Source organism: Toxotes jaculatrix, chromosome 4 (assembly GCF_017976425.1).
Source record: "Toxotes jaculatrix isolate fToxJac2 chromosome 4, fToxJac2.pri, whole genome shotgun sequence".
Taxonomy (NCBI): Eukaryota; Metazoa; Chordata; class Actinopteri; family Toxotidae; genus Toxotes; species Toxotes jaculatrix.
Window position 1 is genome coordinate 6,201,992 of NC_054397.1, and position 21,280 is coordinate 6,223,271.

Genomic DNA, 21,280 nt, shown 5'->3' on the forward strand with positions numbered 1-21,280 from the left:
CCACTAGACATCCCATGTTGAGATCATTAGTAGCTTGTTGGCTTCAGTCGTGATTATTTCCGACTGCACGGGAAGGCAGCATTCTTTTAAAGGGGAGGGACTATGTTGTTTGGTTTCACCTCGTGATTTTCTGACGCCCTCTGCTGTATATTAAAGTACATTGTTCACATACAGCTGAGACAACGCTGAACAAGAAAAGCCTTTATGTACAAGAGACCCGGTTGTTTTTTTTTTCAGTCGGAAATTCAGCTTATTGTGTAACACATGTATTACACAAAACCAAACAGAAACACAATATTCATTTCTATGGGCACTTTAATTCCATTTGGCATTACAAATATAAACAAGACAATGGAAAACAAATAACAGGATTGTGTAGAAAATAGACGACCAAATTCAGGATACCTAATGAAAGGTGTGTGCTGAAAGACAAACAGTTTTTGACCAAGGCTTTCAAATGGTAGCATAGTGCATTTTTACAACATACACCTCAGCTGCTGGACTACATATCGCATCTTTTATTTATTTATTTTTGAGGGCACACAAGTTGTTTTACTAAAAAACTAAAACTTGTTAGTAGTTCTATAGATTTTATTTAAGGTATAAGGGCACATGGAAAGGAGTGAAGGTGTCCGCAGTTATGCAATCTGTGTCTTATGGTGTTGGATTAAACCTACACTGCAGCATGAGGAACAAACCCTTTAAGTGAGGCCTGATGCACCCTACTGAGTTTATTTTCTACATTTTACCTATGTGCTCAAATTCTGCATCGAGTTCTAAGATGTTTGCACATCATCACAGCAGATAGTGAGTTGAAATGTCAAGAGGCTTCACACACACCTACACATCAGAAGTCAGCATTTCAAGTCGCTTATGGTTGGTACCGTAATTGATCACACAACACACGTACACATTCACACTTGTCATGTGAACACAAACACTCTATGTGTTTTCATAAAGCCAATTAAGCAGAAATTATGGCCATTTTATGAGTTTGTTTAACGTGATGATGAATTACACTGACTAGTCATTTTCACACATAGAAGTATTGCAGGTGAAAAACTGCCTCCATTCAAAGGTTCATTCAGGTGATCTTGTTAAGTGTCTGCTTCAAACACATATGTTTATTGTGCACAGTAGCTTTTCAGGTATCAGTAAAAACAGCATGCACAGGGATGCCTAATCATGCTTGGAAATACCCTGCTGCCTACAGCATGTGGAATATTTTTCTTTTATAGTGAACAGGCAAAACGTGAAGAGCATTTATCAGGAAGCTGCAGTTACTTAAACTATAAATAGAATTCCCTTTAATTTTCAGGTGACTTAGGTAATTTCTTCACTTTAATTTAAGTCTCACTTAACACAGTGCCCAACCAGTATTTTTTTTTTAGGAACAAGTGCAATAGCACTATTTTCCAGTTTTCCTGCCATGTCACAACAAATGAAAGACCTAACATATGTACAATACTAAAATTTTTAGTTTAAAAATCAGCGCAATTTCGATGGAATGTGAACAAGGTTACGGTTGACTCCTCAAAGCACCAGTCAGCAGCAGCCGTCTGTGAATATTATAGATCCTCTTGCTTCATCCACACCACAAAAAATGCTCTCTGTTGTTTCTTCAGCATCTGGGGTCAAACAGGATGCCATGTGTGGAGAACACTCAAACAGATGGCACAACGACAGCACAATTCGGGATGAATGGGTGAGTGGATGAGTGCAAAAAATCTGCTTGTCGCTCCATACTAATGTGTGTATGTGTGTTTATATACACTGTACAGTTTGTGCGTTGCGGGGTAAGGGCTACTGCAGGTAGCGGTACACTTTGAAGCAGTGGTTGCCAGAATCTGCAACCACAACATGTCCATCAGAGGTGAGAGCCAGTCCCTGCGGGCCATACAGCGGGTCTGCTGATGTATTGATGTAGGACAGGAACGAACCGCTGCCATCAAACACCTGACAGAGAGAGAAACATCTGTTTGTATATGGGATAAAACCAGGACATGATTTGTCTCCTATTTCATTTGCAGTTGGTAAAATTCCTTGGCATGTACAATTAAGCTATTCGTGTAAAATATGACAAGGCAATGTTTGCTTATAATGATGTGAAAAAAAGGTTGCATAAATGATGTGTAATGTGTAATGTATTGTGTAATCCATCTGAACTATTTGATGTGATGTATAAGCCACATGATAGTATGGCACTTAAAACACTCGATTGTGTTTTCTTTAGGCTTGTTGTGGTAAAATATTTCGTTCTTGTCCTTTGCACTGACCTGTATCCTACTGTTGCCCCAATCTGCTACTATGATGTTACCATTAACATCCACTGCCACTCCCGTGGGCGCGTTGAACTGGCCGTTGCCCTCACCATTAGAACCAAACTTCAACAAAAATTCTCCTTCTGTGTTGAATACCTACATTTTGAAATAGAAACAACCATCTAACATTTGGTATATCAAAGTAGTAAACAAATACAGACTAACACATGAACTAAAAACGTAAAGATGTACTACTCTGAAACTGTACTTACCTTGACTGAGTGATTGTGGAAATCCGTCACAATTATTTCATTGTTGTTGTTGACAGCAGCAAAATGAGGGCCTGGATAATAAAATAAATAAATAAATAATAAAAAAATTAAGATCTCAGATTCAGGCCATTCCTCAAATTCTGATCTTAAATGACGAGACAGAAACAGTTCAGTTTGGCAAACTGTTGCAGAGCAGATGTTTTTAGTAGACATGCAGGTTTATAATGGTCAATGCATTTATGACAAATAAAAACAGAAACAAAAATGGCTGATGAGAGAAAATCAAGCTGCTCATACCAAGTTCAGTTGTACAACATGCTGTTTTAAGGACACTTAAATTACTAATCTATGTAATGGCCCATGAATTTATAAAAAGATGTATGCATCATCATCAGACAGTGTTGTCTAAATTTAGTGTTGTCTAAATTGGAAGTCTATTTGTTTATTAGTTCATGTCTTATCTATAAAATTTGAAAACACTCAGAAGTCAAAGGATGATGGGATCTTTATGGCTCCTGGTTTGGCACACTGTACGTCTTCATTCCACATGCAGGTGTGAGCTGGTTGGAGAAAGACTGTAGGGGGCAGTGCACATATTACCATTGAGTGTACCTGCAAACTGCCTGTCACCGTTGCCACGGTTACCGAACTTGGTGACCAGCTTGCCGTTGAGCTGAAAGATGAAGACGCAGCACGCCTTGTTGTCGACCACGATGATGTGGCCGTTTCTGTCCACTGACACGCCTTTAGGACCCATCAGCTTCCCTGAGCCAATCTTATTCTGCACGAGCAAAAGGAAAGGATTTCATTCATTTCTGTTGCACCAGAGGTTTTTAATCATATACTTCATGACTAGAAACATACAGTTGTATTAGTAGAGTATAAAAGAAAACTTATCTTTAGTCCCTTTAATAAATTATATTTTGTCTTATGTGTGAATTACAGTCATAAAGAGAGCAAAATAAATGAAATCCCATTAATATACTGTGCACACACTTATCAATGATAGACATAAATAATGGAATAAGTACTTTTGTGACAGTGGTTAAGAAAAGATCTCAGTGAATTCAGTGAATGAGTCACAGGCTGACCTCAATGGAAAACGGCAGTATCTAACAATTTTGCTGGTGCAACCCTACTGTAACTGTAAGTACGAAAAAGGACATAATCCAGAATTAAAGCACAAGGCTACAATTATCTGTAATCTATACTGGCTTCTGTCATTCACGATCAAAACCACAGAGACAGACTGAAGAGGGAAGTGAAAATCTGCATGTGTGCACCTCTTAACACTCCAGAAATTAGCAAATGAGGTGTGAAAACTGCAAATGACGGACAATTTTCGGTACCTGTTTTTCTGTTAGAATTGTTGAAAAAGTCATATCAATTCAAATATGTCCATCGCCGTAAATGTACAGGTGGTTTTATAGGTACAGAGCTACTTTTTATACTACTATTTTTGGATTACATGGTAATATCCCTACTATTATTGCTTTCATAGAAAATTATATTTTGGTAGTAATACTAGTGCACAGATAACATCAAGCTCAGTTGATGTATTTTCTGAGTGTATATCATGTATTTTATTACATTGTCATACTGATAGTATAAGTATGAAATATCTTGACTCACCTTAAACTTGCCCTCACTTGAAAAGATGCTGACCCATTTGTTGTCATAGTCGGCAATGATGATGTCACCGTTGGGGTGGACGGCCACACCGGTCGGCCGTTGCAGCTGACCGGGAGTCCTGCCCCGGATACCGAAACGACTTTTGAACTGGCCATCGTTGGAGAAAATCTGTACCACACGAAACGCAGCCGAAGAGAATTTTCACAAATAAAACATTTTACATTTTAAATGTATCTGATGTGCAGTTTTACCTACCAACGCTGCACAAAGTCATTAAGCATACACTGAAATGGTAACGTGCACAGGCAGCACTGTTCAACGTGCTGCCTGAACAATGATAAGTTACAGTGCCACACCAGTGACTTCTCATTGTGCCCCTTAACATCTCTAATATCGGCATGCTGAGAGCAGCAACCTCAGCACAGGAAGTTATTTTTACCTGGACACACTGGTTGTTGCTGTCTGCTATCAGCACCTTTCCCAGAGAGGAGGCAGCCACTCCCTGCAGGTTAGTGAACTCCCCTTTGTTTCTTCCTTTTGTGCCTTGAAGCATGAAAATAGTTTCATTAGTAGCTGATATATGAGAGCGACATCTTCAAATGTCTTGTTTGATCTGATCAACAGTGCAAAACCCAACGATATTCAGCTTACAGTGTTATAGTGAATGATAAAATAAATTATAAATATTTTTCTTGAATAATGACTAAAATGTTTAATCAACTATCCAAATAATAGTCAAAATAGTAAAACCAATTAATTAACCATTGCTGCTCTACAGACAAGATATAAAGGTTAAGGAAAATTGTCTCACACTGCACTGCAACAATGCCTGGGGAATATGCAATTTTCAAAAAACAAATTCCAAATAAATTACAAACAGAGACACTGGCCAACAGTTCTAGTTCTCTGTAAATTACTTAAATTAATCACCTCTCACAATTCTGAGTCCTGTACTTCCAAATCAAGAATCAAGTTTGCCGTAATGTTCCATTTTTGCCGTCTTATACCTTATAAACACTCCACAATTAAATGACAGTAAAGTGACCCTGTTGCTGGCATACATCTTGCTTTAAGGCTGCTCTGCTGTCAGAATAACAGCTCTCTTACCGATTCTGAAGATGAGGTCGTCCTCGATTGGGTTCTCTTTCCTCCTCCCTGTGCTGTACATACTGGCCGGCCTCTTGATGGCCTTCTGCTTGATGTGCCCACTGCCTGGAGACTTCAGCCTCTTCTTCATGCCGTCTGAAGTTGGTGACACATCTATAGACTTAGTGGCCTTTATCTTAAAGGGGCTTCCTTTGATATGCTGGTCATATAAACGCAGTGACAAATTAAAAGTTCCCTCTTTAGGGGCTGTAAACAGGTACTCATAAGTTCCATTCTTGTTGTCCAGTATATCTCCTTCACCTTTGCTGCCATCAGGTGAGGAGATTTCAGCAGTTATGACTGCGTTACCCATCTTGCACAGATCTCCATCTTTGTCTTTAGTGGTTATGGTGATGGAAGTGGGCACGCCCACCACACAGTGCCGTAACCCTTCACCAGTGGCCACAGACTCAGAGGCCACTGCATTAGTCGTTACAATAGTGCCCAGGTTATGGATGGACTTCTTTAGTCCATCTGTCTCCACAATGAAGTCCAGCTGGTCGTTCTCTCCGGGCTGCAGAGGAAGCTCCTGGCTGGCCAGCTCAATGAGACGCTCGCTCATCTGCTTCTTCACCAGCAGCACCTCGGCCTCGGTGCCGTGGCTCAGAGCCTGCTCCGTGAAGTTACAGCTGCTGTTGATGCCCTCCTGTCCCTGCAGCAGGGTATCCAGCTGGGCTTGGAGCACCTAACACATAGAAACACCAGGGGGCAGCAGGGTTACTTTGAGGTGAGGTAGAACAGAGTTTCCCAACTTTTTAGGCTTGTGACCTCTTAAAAAAACTGTCAGAAAAAAAACATAAAGCAGAGACCATGACTTGTCCGCATGAAGGGAATGAGATCGTATATCAGTAAATACGTGTTGGAAAAAACATAATCCTCACTTTCAGATATACACCGCTGCAGCTTTACTGTAGTGACTGCCCCTGAAGACAGATGAATATCTGTCAAATATGGCTATGTCACCCTGTGCTGACATGCAGAGATCTGTCTGCAAAATCACAGTCAACCCAGAGGTCAACAGAATCAGTCTGGAAGGTAATGCTGATGGTCAATAGTCATAGTTTCTTTTCCTCGTTTCATTGAAATGTTAAGATATGCTTAAACATGTCTGGACATTCTTGTCACCTGGCACCTGCTGCTCTTCTTTGCTACACTCTGCTTCATACAACGACAAAACATTGTTAAAAAAAAGCTTACGTGACACCCCCTGGCTTGTCATTGCAACATAAACAAAGATCTCTGGGTCATGCAGTGACTTGTAGATGCTTGCTTCTGACTACCAACTTGATAAAAACAGCTTCATATTTCTATGAGAACAGGTACAGGTCTGTTTTCGGAGGGGGTGACCAAATGAATGGCTCTGTTCCATGTAACTGTATAATTTAATGTATAAAGTAATTGTGTTAATAATCATTAAATGATGGTCCATTAAGTGTTAACTAATCACATAAATGATTTCTTAAAGGGGAGCAACAGGAATTCATGATACACCCTGATTTAATTCATGCATTAAATCGTTATTAGTTATGAATTTGCTATGAATTACTTGGATCTGTTTTGTCATCTTAGTGTAAAGTGTTATCATTTTAGCTAATAATAAACTCAATTCACATTTAGAGCATGAAATCTGTCTGTATGCTACTTCAAGTGTTATTAAAAAAGAAGTTCTTTGTTGTCAAAGTTCTCTAAGCCGACTTTTCACTATTTCTCTTCATAACTGCGACATCACCACACACTCCTTAAAGCACCAAGATAGACTCACCCGCATCTGGCTATCACACTCCTCTTCTCCAACAAGAGAGGCCATTAAAACTGTATCTCAGACTACAGTCAAATGCTTCATCCAAACACCACTAATTCACACACCGAAACTCCAAAAACTCAGATACACACTGAAAGAAGAGAGATCAAGCTTCCAGTGTAAGAGGATAAAGTGTTAGCAGCAGGAGGAGCAAAGCTGTACTGTATTCCCTCACTGCACATGACACACCCAAATCAACATGGGGTTTGCATACGGTGCACTGGCTCCATCTAGCTACAGCAACAACACAGCTGCAAGTCACATATCTGACTTTCCCCTGGGCTCCAGTGTTTTGACTGCACACCAGTCGGTGAATTGTAAATCATTAGCAACCCATGTGACACAGCTCCCAGGCTCTTAACCAGACTAGGTGATTGGTTGTCTGGATTGGGGTGGTGCACCAGCTCCCCCAACCCCCCTCTTTCTGCCTGTTAATCGCTTATCACACCAGCTGAGCCCCTGGCACACAGATCAGCAAAAACAGCCTGATGAGTAGCCTGTGACAGGTTAAATGCTTTGCCAAAATAGATTTAAACAAGTCCAGTGTTGTATCAATTGTAATGCTACACCAATTATTTCTTTCTCTATAATTTCAATATGTAACGTAATCCATAAAATCTTAATGACAACAAATCAGAGCTTCTACTTAATACAGTCCTTTTAAGAGGTAGACAACCACTGCAAAAAACTCACACAACAGTTATCACTATAGTGACCACAGCCAGATAGGACCAAAGTCTAAACCAAACATCCAAGCAAAACACTGAAACTACACTCTGAATGTGTCAGCTTCACCTTCTGCTTGAGGCCATAGTTGACCTCCAGCTCCATGAGTAAAACACTCTTTCGGACATTGAGGGTCTTCTGCAACTCATCAAAGGTGGTATGGATGTCATCCTCAATGGAGCTCTTCTGATTGGTCAGCTGCTGCAGGATCTCTGACAGCGTCTGCAGGGCCGAGTCGATCTCTGGTAACCTGAGCGCATCGGAGGGAGTGCAGGAACGAGGAGAAATGTGTCATATAGTTAGTTAACAATCATATGACCGAGCATGCACAAAAAGGAGGATTGTGTTTGCTTCATTCACTCCATCACAGCTGTTATTTAGGAGTGATGTGCATAAAGTGTGTAGTGCAGTGTAATGACATCTACACAATGCTGCTGTTGTACCTCTTCTTGACAGCGTCTAACTGGTCCTGTAATGAGGCCTTGTGTTGTTCCACTACATCTTTAAGAGGCACAGTTGGATGTTCTCCATGTTCGCCGCTCGTGCACTCCTGACACATGGCCGTCTCACATGGAGGACAGTAAAACTCCATGACCTACAGAGCAGGAAGAAGTACAGATTAGACTTAAATATGGGGTTGAGTCTTATTCCAAAATGTTTAAGCCACAAGTGGTATTGCTAACGTAGCATTGGTCAGTCAGTCCAGCAGTTTGGTAAAGACTGAAATATCTTAACAACTGGATGGACTGCCATGAAATTTTGTACAGACATTCATGGTCCTCAGTAAATCCGAATGACTTTGATTTTGTGTGAAATATACAGTATTATGACAACTATTGGATGGACTGCTGTGAAATCATCTTCATCAGTAAATTAGTGTTGCCATTGTCTAAGTTCAGCCTCACAGAGCAGCTAGCACAGCTGATAATTTGCCATAACTGACCTACACAGCTGATTTATTGCAGTTGCTCAGTTTTTAGACATGCATAAACTTCAAAATGTGCTTCATGTCATAGTATTCATGTGAGGCATCATTAGGACACTTAACCAGACCAATTTTGTTTGGATGTGTTCCCAAACTGCAAGCACAAACTGGTGGTGTGTGAGACTCTTACGTTGCCTGCATGATTGGGGCAGGACAGCAGTTGGCCTGTAGCCACAGCGGTGATGTTGTTGAGTGCGGCGGCCTCCTGGCTGCAGCTGTCCGGCTCCCGCTGCAGCACGTCCATCAGGTTGGTAATGAAGAAGTTATTCTGCAATGCCGCCACACCCTTCTCCGGTAGGATCGAGGTCTGGCGGCACACGGGGCACGACAGTGTGAGGCTGTGGGCAGGGATGTAATTCTGCAGGCACCTGGAGGAGGTGAGCAGGGGGAATTGTGATGAGTGGGAGCCTCCTGTACAAAGTTATATCACAGAGAGTCTAGAGAAAGGGATGGGTGGTGTTGTGTGTGTGTTGCATTGAGAAGGAGAGAGACAAAGGACTCAGCTATACTGAATACAGACAGTGATGATATAATACATAGACATGCATTTGTGACTGTGACTACAAAAAGAATTTTCTTTAAGCGGAAAATCTCTTGAGACACAATCTTCCTTTCTTTGTTTACACAACATAAATTATCAGCATTCAACAAAAACATTCAACACCATAATGTACCAGTTTATTATCAGTCAGTTGACCTTTAAGTCTGAGGAGCACAGGGTGAAAATGTTCCCTTTCATGCCATCTAGTGGTTAAAATATTTACAATTCAGAAGTTGTTTACAGTAGCACTGCAATCTGAGTTACTGGCTTCGCAGGTTATTATCTACACCTGCACAGTACAAGTGCAATCAAATGCAACAGCTCCGCAATAAACCTATAAATCCTGTTGTTGTGAAGCTTATAATGTTCAGCTTTGTTGACTTTTGAGGTCATGAGTAGTTTGTTGTGTTGGACTGGATTATATTAAGAGGTTCTTTTAATATTCTTTCCCCTCATGAACATACATGGAGGTGGGAAAACATTAGCAACATCACCACCAAACTGATTATTATAATATTTAATCAAGACTGAAGATTGATGGACAATGTATTGAAGGGATTTAAATTTTAAAAAGTTAAATTGGTAACTGAGGGTGCTAAAGCAAACATACACACATTTAGACTCCTTAGAGACAGTTGACTATTTTATTGTAATAAATACGCTTCACAAATTTATGCAGGGCAATTGGATATTGTATTGCACTAGATTGTACATGTGCACTTGATAAAATGGTAACATAAGTGTGAAGCAACATTACATCATGGATGAGAGTGGTCGGTCTTCTGACCCCACCTAGCGTCATGTTGGATGTGGTTAGAAATAGATCAGAGTAAAGGAGGCTTTCAACATGTGTAAGGGTCAGTGCAATAATGCCTTTCTGCCATTGAGGGTTAAGTGTTATATCACACTTCAAACATTCATTGAGTTGGTCAGGGTTCTCTCTTACAATCATATTATGGTTAAATATAGCACTAGGTAGGTGCTATCTGGCAGACAAGGGAAAATCAAATCCTAGCACAGAAAAAGATGTGCAAAGCTTTAAACTAATTTCAACCTTAACTTTGCAACAAGTGTCATCTAATTAAATCTAAACAATAAAAATGTTAAATATGGGAGGTAAATACTTCAAAACTCATCACAGACATTTATGTGTGAAACAGATACACAACACAGTAACAGAAAACAACTGTATTGTTAATTGTTAATTCTAACAGCTTAATGACTCTCCAGAAGCAACCAGGGACAGACGGCCACAGCCCACAGTTTCTCTTTTGTGTCAGAAACAAAGAATGGTTAACAGAGAGGATGGCACAAACACACCAAAGTCAACAGCAGAGATGCAACCCCATCTCTTGTGAAACAATGCTCAAATTTACAATTATTATTATTATTATTACTGCATCTCTCACTTATTTTTGTACAGGATCCTTTTCTCAGAGAAAACATACAAATCATCTGTTTGAATTCAAAACCTCACAGGTTACAATGTATGTGGTTTGTAGGAAAAAAAAAAAAAGAAATTCCAGCATTAGAACAACATGGTGACTCCACTCACCTCTCACAGAAGGTGTGCAGGCAGGGCAGTACTTTGGGGTTTTCGTAGCGGTCCAGACATATGCTACAGATCAAGAACTGCTTATCAATCTGGCGGACCACAGGGCTGGGAATAGTGGAGCCTTCACTGGCCATCCTAAAACTCTGACACAGGAGTCCCTCTTCCTCGTACCCTGCACCCTGCAGAGCGAAACAGAGGGGGGGACAAGATAAGCGAGGACTGAGCAAAACAACAAGACACATGATCAAACACAGGGTGATGACCTCATGGAAATGAGTGGAAATCTGTGGGGTAGTAAAGATCAAAGTTTGCAACTGAAGGCAAAATAGCTTCTTCCTTCCATCCCCTCACTGAGAGAGGAAATGCCAAATGCAAAAACAGTCACGCCAATCAGCGCCTGTGGCTACAGGCTTTAAAAACACAGAAGTATTAAGACTAGAAACAGGGACAGTGACTGTAAACATCCCCTCAATCAGAACATCAACAAGACACAACCAACTCATGGGGTCTTTGTGATCAGTGGGATGAACTCATTTCCATATAATTATCTTTTCTAACTATTAAATTTGGGAATATATGTAGCACCTGAGAGGTTGTGAAGTTGTTGAGGGGTCAAAGTGAGGTCATGGTTTCAACATCAAATGTTTACAAATGTGCCAACTACTGTATCTGACTATGAAAGTTTCACAGTGTGAGGTTAAACTACATGAAAAACAGTCTGAAGAAATAAACACAGCATCATTTTTTTCATTGTTTTTTCCTTTCATGTTGCTCATCTTGTTGCCTTATGAATTTTTTTTTGCGACCACCTTGGGAGATCTCGACCCCCATGTTGGGAACCACTGCAGTAGTTAATAGAGCGGGGTTTGTACATGAGCTGCAGCAGTGCTGGGTGTTTGTCGTAAAAGGCACTTTAACTGATAAATATTTGATTATAAAGTGAAAGCAAAGCACTCTGTGTTCAGCACGCATCGGTGAGAAACAGAACTCTGAAACTACCAAAATAAAACACAGTGCCTCAATAAAGCAAACACGATATTTACACACATAATTCTGGACAAATTCAATGTGCTCTTTAATTTTAATCTGAAACATCTTTTCATGGCATGATTTCTTTTCTGTCCGATTTCCATGTAACATAATCTGGCAGCTAACTTAGACACAGAAAGTGTGTCAGTGCTTTTATTGTCTCTTCACATTCAAGACAGGCACAGAAACAGGCCACCTCTGCTGCTCAGAGGAAACCCTCAGGGACTGTGCTTCTTTCTGTGCTGCATGCTCTCTTTCTCTTCTTCTCTTTTCTATTTTCATTTAATCTCTCTCTCTCTCTTATAAGCGTCTCCTCCCGCTCCCCTCTCTGAAAGCAGATATGAGAGCCTGTACCTACAACGTGGTGATTCGGTAAGCCTGAAAATGGAGAGTGGAGGATAAGATTACTGTTATAATAAGGCTGTCATGCTGTCAGTGGGTTATTACCAAAATTTCCAGTATGTTACATGAGCAGTATGTAATGTGTTTGCTGTCAGCTGCCAAATAGTAATTGTAGTTGTTGATGCTCTCAGTCCACTTTCACAAAGCTAGACTTGCATTTGAAACAGAAAAGCAAGTTACTGTAACAGAAACCTCAACAATCTAATCTAACGTTTGACCAGTCCACAAGCTAAAACCATCAAAACATGTATCCATACACAAAGGGACATTTGAATGACACTGAACACTGTACTGCCAGCACAGACATGCACAAACACAAACCTCAGACCTCAGGCTGTATGTTCATATCTTCCCCGCTTCACTGGCCAGATTAAGCAAATGAACGGAGCATCAAATATGGCACTGATTATAAAACTCCAGTTCCTAAATCCTTCTGCAGACAGCCACAACAGGACAACACAAGCAGCCCTGTGCTGACAGTGCACAAGGTCGCAGCAGCCACACAACGCTCCACTCTTACATAATCAGATCCGCACCAGCTAAGCGGAATAATTCCTGCTGGATTTAATACACAGTGGAAGGTACACATGAAAAAGGGAAATATTACTGGACAAATTTTTACTAACTCAAAGGAATTTTACCTTTTTTCACATAGTGAGTCAATGAGAAAATAGTTATCATGCAAAAATGTGAGTTAAAGGGAACAACAGCTATTCCAAATACCTCAGTACAAAGCAACATGAATTAACAAGTCGACTTACAGTGCTGCATCTATGGACCGATCAACAGGCGTCATCCACTCCTGTACGGCAAAACACACTAAAACACACTAAAATCCCTCTAAACCCGCCTTCAAGTCATGTCACTTCTGACATGAAATGATGCTTCAGGTAGCAGCAACGAGCCAAACATGAGATGAGAAGATGTGAGCGTGTGAGCGAGACAGCTCCTCTGTGTGTTTATGGGTGTGCACACACACGTGAGCAAACTTGAGGAGGGGCGATTTAGCCAGATTGTGTTTCAGTTTTTACATCATCTCTTCCCCTCCCTCCCTCCCTCCCTCTCTTACTCTCCCTTACCACTTCCTCTCCTCCCATCACTTGCATTCGTTGCTCAGCCTGTGCCATTCATCTCCCTCCTGCCTCTCTGTCTGAAGTAAATGCTGGCTCACTGCAGTGCAGGGAGCGTGTGCAGCATCAGGAGTATGTGAGCGAGTATTGGCTGATGGGTGGTGATCTAACAAATGGGAAAAAAGGGGACAGCAGTAATGGGTCCCCGCCACGGCCAATAGAGTTGAAGCCAGAGGTATCTTTCTGAGTGCATATGTGTGCAGGTGTGTGCAAGCTGCTGACTCACTGTACATGCAGAGACACACACACGAAAAAAATTAAAAAAACAAAGCTCAGAGGTAAAATACAAAGACAGGGAATGAAAATGAAAGAGAATCACGACTCAAAACATAAGAGAATAAAAGATAAAAGGAGTGAATATAGCCTCAAATCTGCTAAAATCAGAGACACTCCTGTATGTGCATGCACACATTCCTTCATATCCTGTACCTTCACACACATACTATATATGAACACACACTGGTCATCATTTTCAACACAGTATTGGTCGAGTAGGTCAGTTGTTAACAATAAAGCATGCTGTTATTCTTTCATAGCCTCTTGACATAACAATGAAAAGATGAAGGCCACGTGTGGATCACGTGATTTCACAGGCAGGGATCTGCCTGCACTGCTGTCTGTGTGATGATCTAAACTATATAAAGCTTTCTGCATTTGCAAGAATGGATCACATAAACCACGACACAAAGCTTTAACCTTTAGACCACAGTACAACACTGACACTTAAAAAAAATTCTGCCCTTAATGGAAAGAACATAAAGACCTGAAGTTGTAGTCAGAGAAACAATGAAATAAAATAAAAGATCATTTTGTTTGAAATATCTTCAAATGAAAACAGGTGCACTTTGAAGTTCACTCAAGATCAAAATCAGTCTTCTCAGAATTGAGCTCAGTCGATTTGAAGAAAGACATCAAACAAACATACAAAAAAAACACTGTGAAGAAGATTTCCACTGTGACAAGGTAAAGTCAAGGGATGCTGTCTTGTCACATGTCTGAATCTTGAATTTTGAAACTAGAATCGGACTCAGAAAGTGCAGACCTCCACCAAGGCCTATGTCAAACAACATGCACCAGACTTCAGAGAAAAAAAAATCTGATTCATAGTAAATGATTCAGATCTGCCCCAAAATGTAATGAGTTCTTCCCTGGCTCATGCCTCATCCCTCCACCAAGTTTGGTGCAAATAATTTCTGTATTTTTGCATAATCCTGTTGACAAATAAACAATCAGACAAATAGGTGAAAGCATAACCTCCTTGGTGAGATAGTAATGGCATTAAATAGAAATTTTGAACCAGGACTTATCTAGTTTCTGAGGCTGGAACTTAACTTAAACAACTGGAGAAATGGCTGTCCTCGGTCTACAATTCAAAATAACATGGAGAGATCTTAAATCCACCATTTCCATTAGTTCACTTCAGAAATAACATCAGTTGAACTTGACAGAGCTTTTTCACACATTTCACTTTGCCTGGCAGCTCTAAAGCTGTTCCAGTGATCTCATCTCAGCCTCTGCCAAACTCAGTGAGCTCTGAGTCAGTGAGGAGTGGGACACAGAACAGGAGAGGCCAGTGTAACTCTGGAGAAAAGAGAATAGCACACTGGCCGAATAGTGGGTGTAGCATCACAATGCAGACAAATGACACAAACAATCAATTTCCAAAGCTTCAATTTAGATTCAATGACAGAATAAGGTATGTTTTACTTCTTGTCAACAAATCTCATGAAAAGAACAAAACTACCCATGTGTTCGTCTCTCTCTAAATTTCTCTTTCCAATTTTAGTTTTTAACCAAATGTTGGGTACGATGTATTTAATATAAACTTTATAAATAAGCTTTGGAAACAGACAAAACTTAGGATCAATTCTTTATCGGTTTTGGTCTTTTCATGGAATTTGTTGACAATAAGAAAAATACAGAACATGACCGGCCTTATGCTTCGAAGGTAATCTTCTAAACAAGAGCAAAACCATTGCTCCGTAGCACAACTATTGATCAAAATCCCCGCAGGGTGCTTTTAATGAGTGGTTATAGACGCTGCCCTCAATTTGGATAATGCAAACTCACATCATTCTATCCACCAGTGTCTGTGACACAACACGCTTTGTTTCTGCTTTGTTTCTGCTTTGTTAAAGGCACAGTCTGCAATCTGAAGGTCAATTTCAGCATCAACGCCACCAGACTGGAACCTGTTACGACTTCTAAACTGACAGATGGGCTTTTCAGTGTTAACATTAGGAACAGCTATATCAAAGTTAATAAAATTTTCGGATGCTGTTAAAGGTTTGGTTACATCAGAAGAGTTTGTAAACACAGAAGGGAAAGAGGCCTATATTTTCCACTGAGGACGCAAACTGTTTTCATCTGAAAGTCACTCTTCAATTATGGATATAAATGTTCTAAAAATAAACAGTTTGGAACTTTAGTGTCCCTCAGTTTCAAAGAAGCCAGTCTGACCATTATGTCACTGGACGGTCTGTCTGAAAGCCAACAGCAAGTAGAGACACTAACAGCAGCTCAGGGGCACAAACACATAAACGTAAAGAGTAAACACATCACTTAACCCGTTTTAGTTGCTTCACTCTTCACACTCACAGCAGCACCACCGATGCATGTAGACACTTCAAAGGATACCACAAAACAAAAGAAAAAAACAAGACTCGCTGCCCTCTCAACCAATCATCCAATACATAAAAACAACTTTAGCCAAAGTTGACCTTTAACTGTTGTACGCTGAGATTCTAGGCCAAGCTGTAATTTTAAACCAGTTCATTTCCGCTCACCAGTACGAAGAGGATTGGGTTTTGGTTTATATAGTGGCTGCAGTGGCCTGTATGTTACACTGGGTTTCCCTCTGGTGTCCATCCCACAGCTCTTTCCAGATCACCGACCTCAGCTGTTTTTTATCATCTCTGTCTGTTTCTAAACACAACCATAACAAAATGCACAATGATGACACTGCTCAGTGACAACAACCACTTTCAAAGTGTGAATATGTACACACACGTATTCACACAGCACTGATGGAGACGTGTCTCAATTCACCTGTACATTTTACAATGTGTTATGATGTAAGACTCATTCGTTTGCCAGGTCAGAAGTCCAAGAGTCCAGTCACATGCAGGTCCACTGCTATGCTACCACGTTAGCGTCAGAGTAGAGCCACAGGACAGTTTACTGCTGCAAGCTGCACATTTATTATCACATGACTGTTTGGTAACTGCTTTACCTGCACTTTAACAGATATTGTCATGTTGCATGCACCTTTTTAGATTAAATAATATTTTGTTCTTTGTGCAAGTGTAGAAATTCAAACTAGGCAAATACATTTTTTATGTTGTTGCACTATGAAAGACCTCAACATACAACTCACGTGAACACGCGACATTTTGGAAAGTACGATTCCTTTCTTGCCCTACAGCTGAATCCAGGAGGCAATTGCCCTAGTTTAGCAATAAAGACCAGAAACAGGGGTAAACAGCATGAAGATCACAGATCCACTCACCAGCACTCTCTGATCTGGTCTCATTTTACATGTTCTGGAGAGAAAGCCTGTACTCTGAGGGAATAAGGAAACCCCATGTCAATACATCACTTGGCTGCCCATCATCCATTCTGGGGACAAGAGATAAGACTAAGACTACTTTGTCAATCATTTGCATGAAACTCAAACTAGACTGGACATTTTAACCACATCACAGTCACATCAGCCAGACAACACAATAAAAGGAACGGACAGTTTTAACCGGCAGCAGAATCACATCATCCCATTCATCATGGCCTACAGTGCCATAATGACTGTTGCTGGTTAAAAAAAAAAAAAAAAGACACAAATGGCCGCCCACTTAGCTACCAGGCAACCACTCTTACATGTTCATTACACCTAAAATCACCATAATCAGGACAGGACCACATGGCCTGAGTACTACACTATATTATCATTTTATTTGTGTTTACGTGTGAGTTGACAGCTACAGTTTGTTTGTTTATAGCATTTATTGTATTTTAAATCCTGTCAGCACCTAAAGCCAGATGGTCGGCCTGTAAGGCTTATGTCCACGGTGACCCTGGTAATAGCACTGTTTCATCCACACTGAAAAAAAAGAAATCTGCAGCAGCTCCAGGAAGTTGTTGCAAAATAATTAAAAGCAAACCTTCGTATAACCTTACCAGCTTTCTGTTTCAGTGGAATCAGTGGGTTCACAAGTTTTTATTGCTGCAGGGTGACACAAGCCCCTCCCCTAACTTGCGCGAACAGTCTCATGTTAATCTAAAGCATCCACTGGGTACAGGATGATGAGAGATTACAGCGGCAGAGCACGCCTTCAGCCTCAACATCCCCTCATCCAGCTCCACATCCATCCCCTCCCCCCTTTAAAAAGTCTAAAACAGCAGCATCTATATTAAAAAAAAAAAGCCACTGATGAAAGTATATTAGTCAGTGAGTGCATATGTGCAAGTTTTGCTTGGGTAGTTTAAAGACGTTGAACCCTGAAAGTTTGTCTGATCTTCTTCTGAGTGACACTTAGTACACTGCGTGAATAAGGAAACCCCCTGTCAGCGCGTCACTTGGCTATATATCTGCCAACTGTGTATCTGGTGACAAAAGATAAGACAATGCTGTGTCTGAGTCTGTGTGGTGTCAGTTCATGTATGCTAACGACTGACCTCAAATTATAGTCTACAGATGTGCCAGCACAAGGCCATTGGAAACTGTCCATGCTGCACATCTGTCAGCCAGAATTCAGTGAAGCTAAAACGATGTGGCACACTGTCCAGACAAAATGCACCGCTTTGGCAAAACAGTAACTGCAGAAAGCAGCTCTAGTTTTTGATTTACTTGATTCTTAATCAACTGCATGGCACTTAACATGGCCAATGAAATCCATTTAGAGTTTGCAAGGTTATATTTTAAATGATGAACTTCTGCTGACTGTATCTTCATATTTACCCTTCAGATATCTAAGAAAACAAGGTGTTGTATGTTGTACAGATTGTAAAGGAGACAAACTTTGGGCCATATCAGTCAAAGTGTATGAACTAGCTGTGCACTGTACCTGCTACTTTTCAAGACAGATGAACTGTAGCCACCAAGCATGAAGAACAGGAAATGAATGTCAAGTAAATATTTTCTTGCGTATACTGTATACAGTATGCACCTGCACAGAAAAGCTACTTAAAGCACATTTGCTGAAAGAAAACAATATGTTTTTCACTATGTGAACATACCGCATGAACCGCAGCTGGAACCTGTATTTCTAGTATCTACTCACAAGACTTCCAGGGTAATAACCTGGAATTACAGAAGCATCTTTTAATAATAATCTTTTCCTGTTACAGAAGCCAAGCAGACTGATGCACAAACAACTTTTCAAGACTGGTGCAGCCTCTCCTTTCTTTTAATCAAATATGGTTCCTACTTTCTTTCCTTTTGTCATTTTTCCATCCATTACTCACTCTTTCCAAACCTCCACTCCATTTTTTAAAATCCAAAACATCCCACTTACTTCAACTCCATGGCTGCTCTCATGTCCTCTCTCTTCTCTGGGGTGAAAACAGCACTGCTCTATGTCACCTAATCCTTCTCATCTCTGATATACTGTAGAGTGTGCAGTGGGCAGAGAGGGGAACGCATGTGAGAGGCCTGAGCTGCTGTTACAATAATCCAAACAGACTGACAGGGTGCCACTGGGCGAGTGTAGATGGAGGGGGAGGGCACACCGGTGGTGTAGAGGGAAAGAACAGACCAATCAGAGGGCTTTAGTGAGGCCAGGGAGGGGTTGGGCTTAAGGCTCGTGCTGCTCTTTAACCCCAGCAAGGGCAAGCGTCCCAGAGGCTTGACGAGCATGGAGGAGAAACAGATAAGGAGTGACGGAGGACGGGGAACCTGACGGAAAGAGAAGAAGGGAAACATGCCAGCAGGAGCCAAATTATTTCAACTGTTTAAGTACTGAGCCTGTTAAAACAGACTACTGTTTGTTACAAGTTACATGTCCTATCTTTTGTCTCTTTCTGTGAAAACAAAAATACTTTTAACCAGGTGGGGAAAGCTGGACCCTTTTCCCACGTGCACAATTTTATCTTCATTTCCCAGAAAGGCCCCCAGTGTACATGAGCTGTGCCTCTCTCTGTAACAAGCTGCAATGACATCATATTTTTTAAAGACAGGTGTCCAAATTGTCAGAGCTAAAACATAATGTCCCTGAAGAGCTGAACATTAGTGTGTTATACGGCAGAGTGGAAGGCAAACATAGTTTTTCCATTGGCATTCCTGAGAATCCTTGACGTAAGAGACGAAGAGTAACAACTGAAAAAACTAAAGTCACAATAACTGAAACAAGGTGCTCCAACATGGTCACCAAAAACCACAATAACTATAACAATCCTCTGAATGATCATCGCAGTTTGTAAACAGTACATTATAGTTCAAACAGTAAAACTTTTAAAGTAAAAGTTTTCACCAGCTACATTAAGCTTATTACTATCTGTCCTTTTCACCCCCGGGGGACAAGACAGAGATGATGTAACAGAACCAAAGACTATAACTCTGGAGGGATGGGAGGAAGAGAACTAGTTTACCCACAAATCACCAAGATGAAGGTTGAGATACAAAACAGATCCTCTCAGTGGTTTGTGGCTAATATACGCAGCTTTTTCTGAATTGCTAATTAACAACATTTGACGCCAGCTTTCAAAAGTCCTGGTGCCACATCTCAGTTGCTACCAAAAAAGTACATAGGTTTGGGCCTTCTAAGCAGGTCTGTGTGTGTTGTGTTTATATTAGTGTCTCTATATGTAAATTTTTATAGATCTTAGCTGCATCTCAGTACTGTGAAGTACTGAGACGATCATTTTACAGTAAGTGTAAAATGATCGTCCTGTTGAGACACTGCCTTCCCGTCATTGTTACCACATATTTAATATTTCCACCTTGGCAGAAAAACATTGAGTGTTCCATAACAATAAAATAACTCATGCTGTCTTTTTAGGTTGTACACACCCACACACACCCACACAACATAACACAGACATATATGCCCCTAGAGAGTTTCCCATCTCTTGAAAGCTTTAATCTTATTGGCAGGCTGCAAACAATGTTTGTAGTAATTATCCAAATGCATCTGTTTTCCCCCTTTACATCCACTCCCACTTAACTGGATTACTTACAGCACTGAAAATGGTTCTATACGGAAACAGGAACACTATGATTTGATTCAGTTTTATCTTATATAATAATATATGAGAATGTTATTAGTATAACCAAGTAAAGAGAAACCAGCTGAGGATGTCTCTTAAAGATCCAGAATTTTAATCCACCACTGTGCATTTTGGAAATTTATGTGAACACAACAATCACCTGAACAGAAAATGCCCGTTATGCCTGAATGTATGGTATGTAAATGGGCACAAAAAGGTGGCTAAGTTCCATTTTGACTGTCAAAGGAAAATGAAAAGGAGCCCAATAATTAACTGCAGCAAACTGTGCAGAAAATGAGCCTCTGAATCCAGAAGAGTACAACAAGAATACCAGGTGGTTAGGGCCATTCTGACCCCCCTCTTTCCCTGTAGTAAAGAAAACAAAGGAAAAGTGCTTGACCTAGATGCTAAGGAACAGAAAGCAATCAAGCACACAATAATCTGAAATGCAAAAACAGCATGTCTGAATGACAGTGAACACACATACACACACACACTAAAGACTGCTTGAAATGAACTACCTGTTTTTGTGGTTGTTTTTTTTTTTTTTTACTCTGCCTTAATCTCAAATGAAACCACTGAGCTGAAACAAAGCAGGAG

At 40.6% G+C, this 21,280-nt stretch overlaps 1 protein-coding gene across 3 annotated transcripts; it reads right to left on the minus strand.

Moving 5' to 3' along the window:
- Positions 1 to 297: 297 nt before the first annotated feature.
- Positions 298 to 19,132, minus strand: trim2a (tripartite motif containing 2a). 3 transcript variants are annotated; one of them, XM_041036658.1, is made up of 12 exons: positions 18,991 to 19,132; positions 10,920 to 11,098; positions 8,954 to 9,191; positions 8,282 to 8,433; positions 7,908 to 8,088; positions 5,273 to 5,996; positions 4,605 to 4,708; positions 4,166 to 4,333; positions 3,146 to 3,314; positions 2,534 to 2,604; positions 2,277 to 2,417; positions 298 to 1,956 (listed from the first exon to the last, which is right to left on the minus strand). In XM_041036658.1, the coding sequence occupies exons 2-12, from the start codon at positions 11,051 to 11,053 to the stop codon at positions 1,804 to 1,806; spliced, it is 2,235 nt and encodes a 744-aa protein (XP_040892592.1). In that variant the 5' UTR covers positions 11,054 to 11,098; positions 18,991 to 19,132; the 3' UTR covers positions 298 to 1,803. The 3 variants fall into 3 exon arrangements, with proteins under 3 accessions (XP_040892592.1, XP_040892589.1, XP_040892590.1); XM_041036655.1 differs by having other exon boundaries at positions 3,134 to 3,314; XM_041036656.1 differs by lacking the exon at positions 18,991 to 19,132 and adding an exon at positions 13,112 to 13,223 and having other exon boundaries at positions 3,134 to 3,314.
- Between the last annotated feature and the right edge of the window lie 2,148 nt (positions 19,133 to 21,280).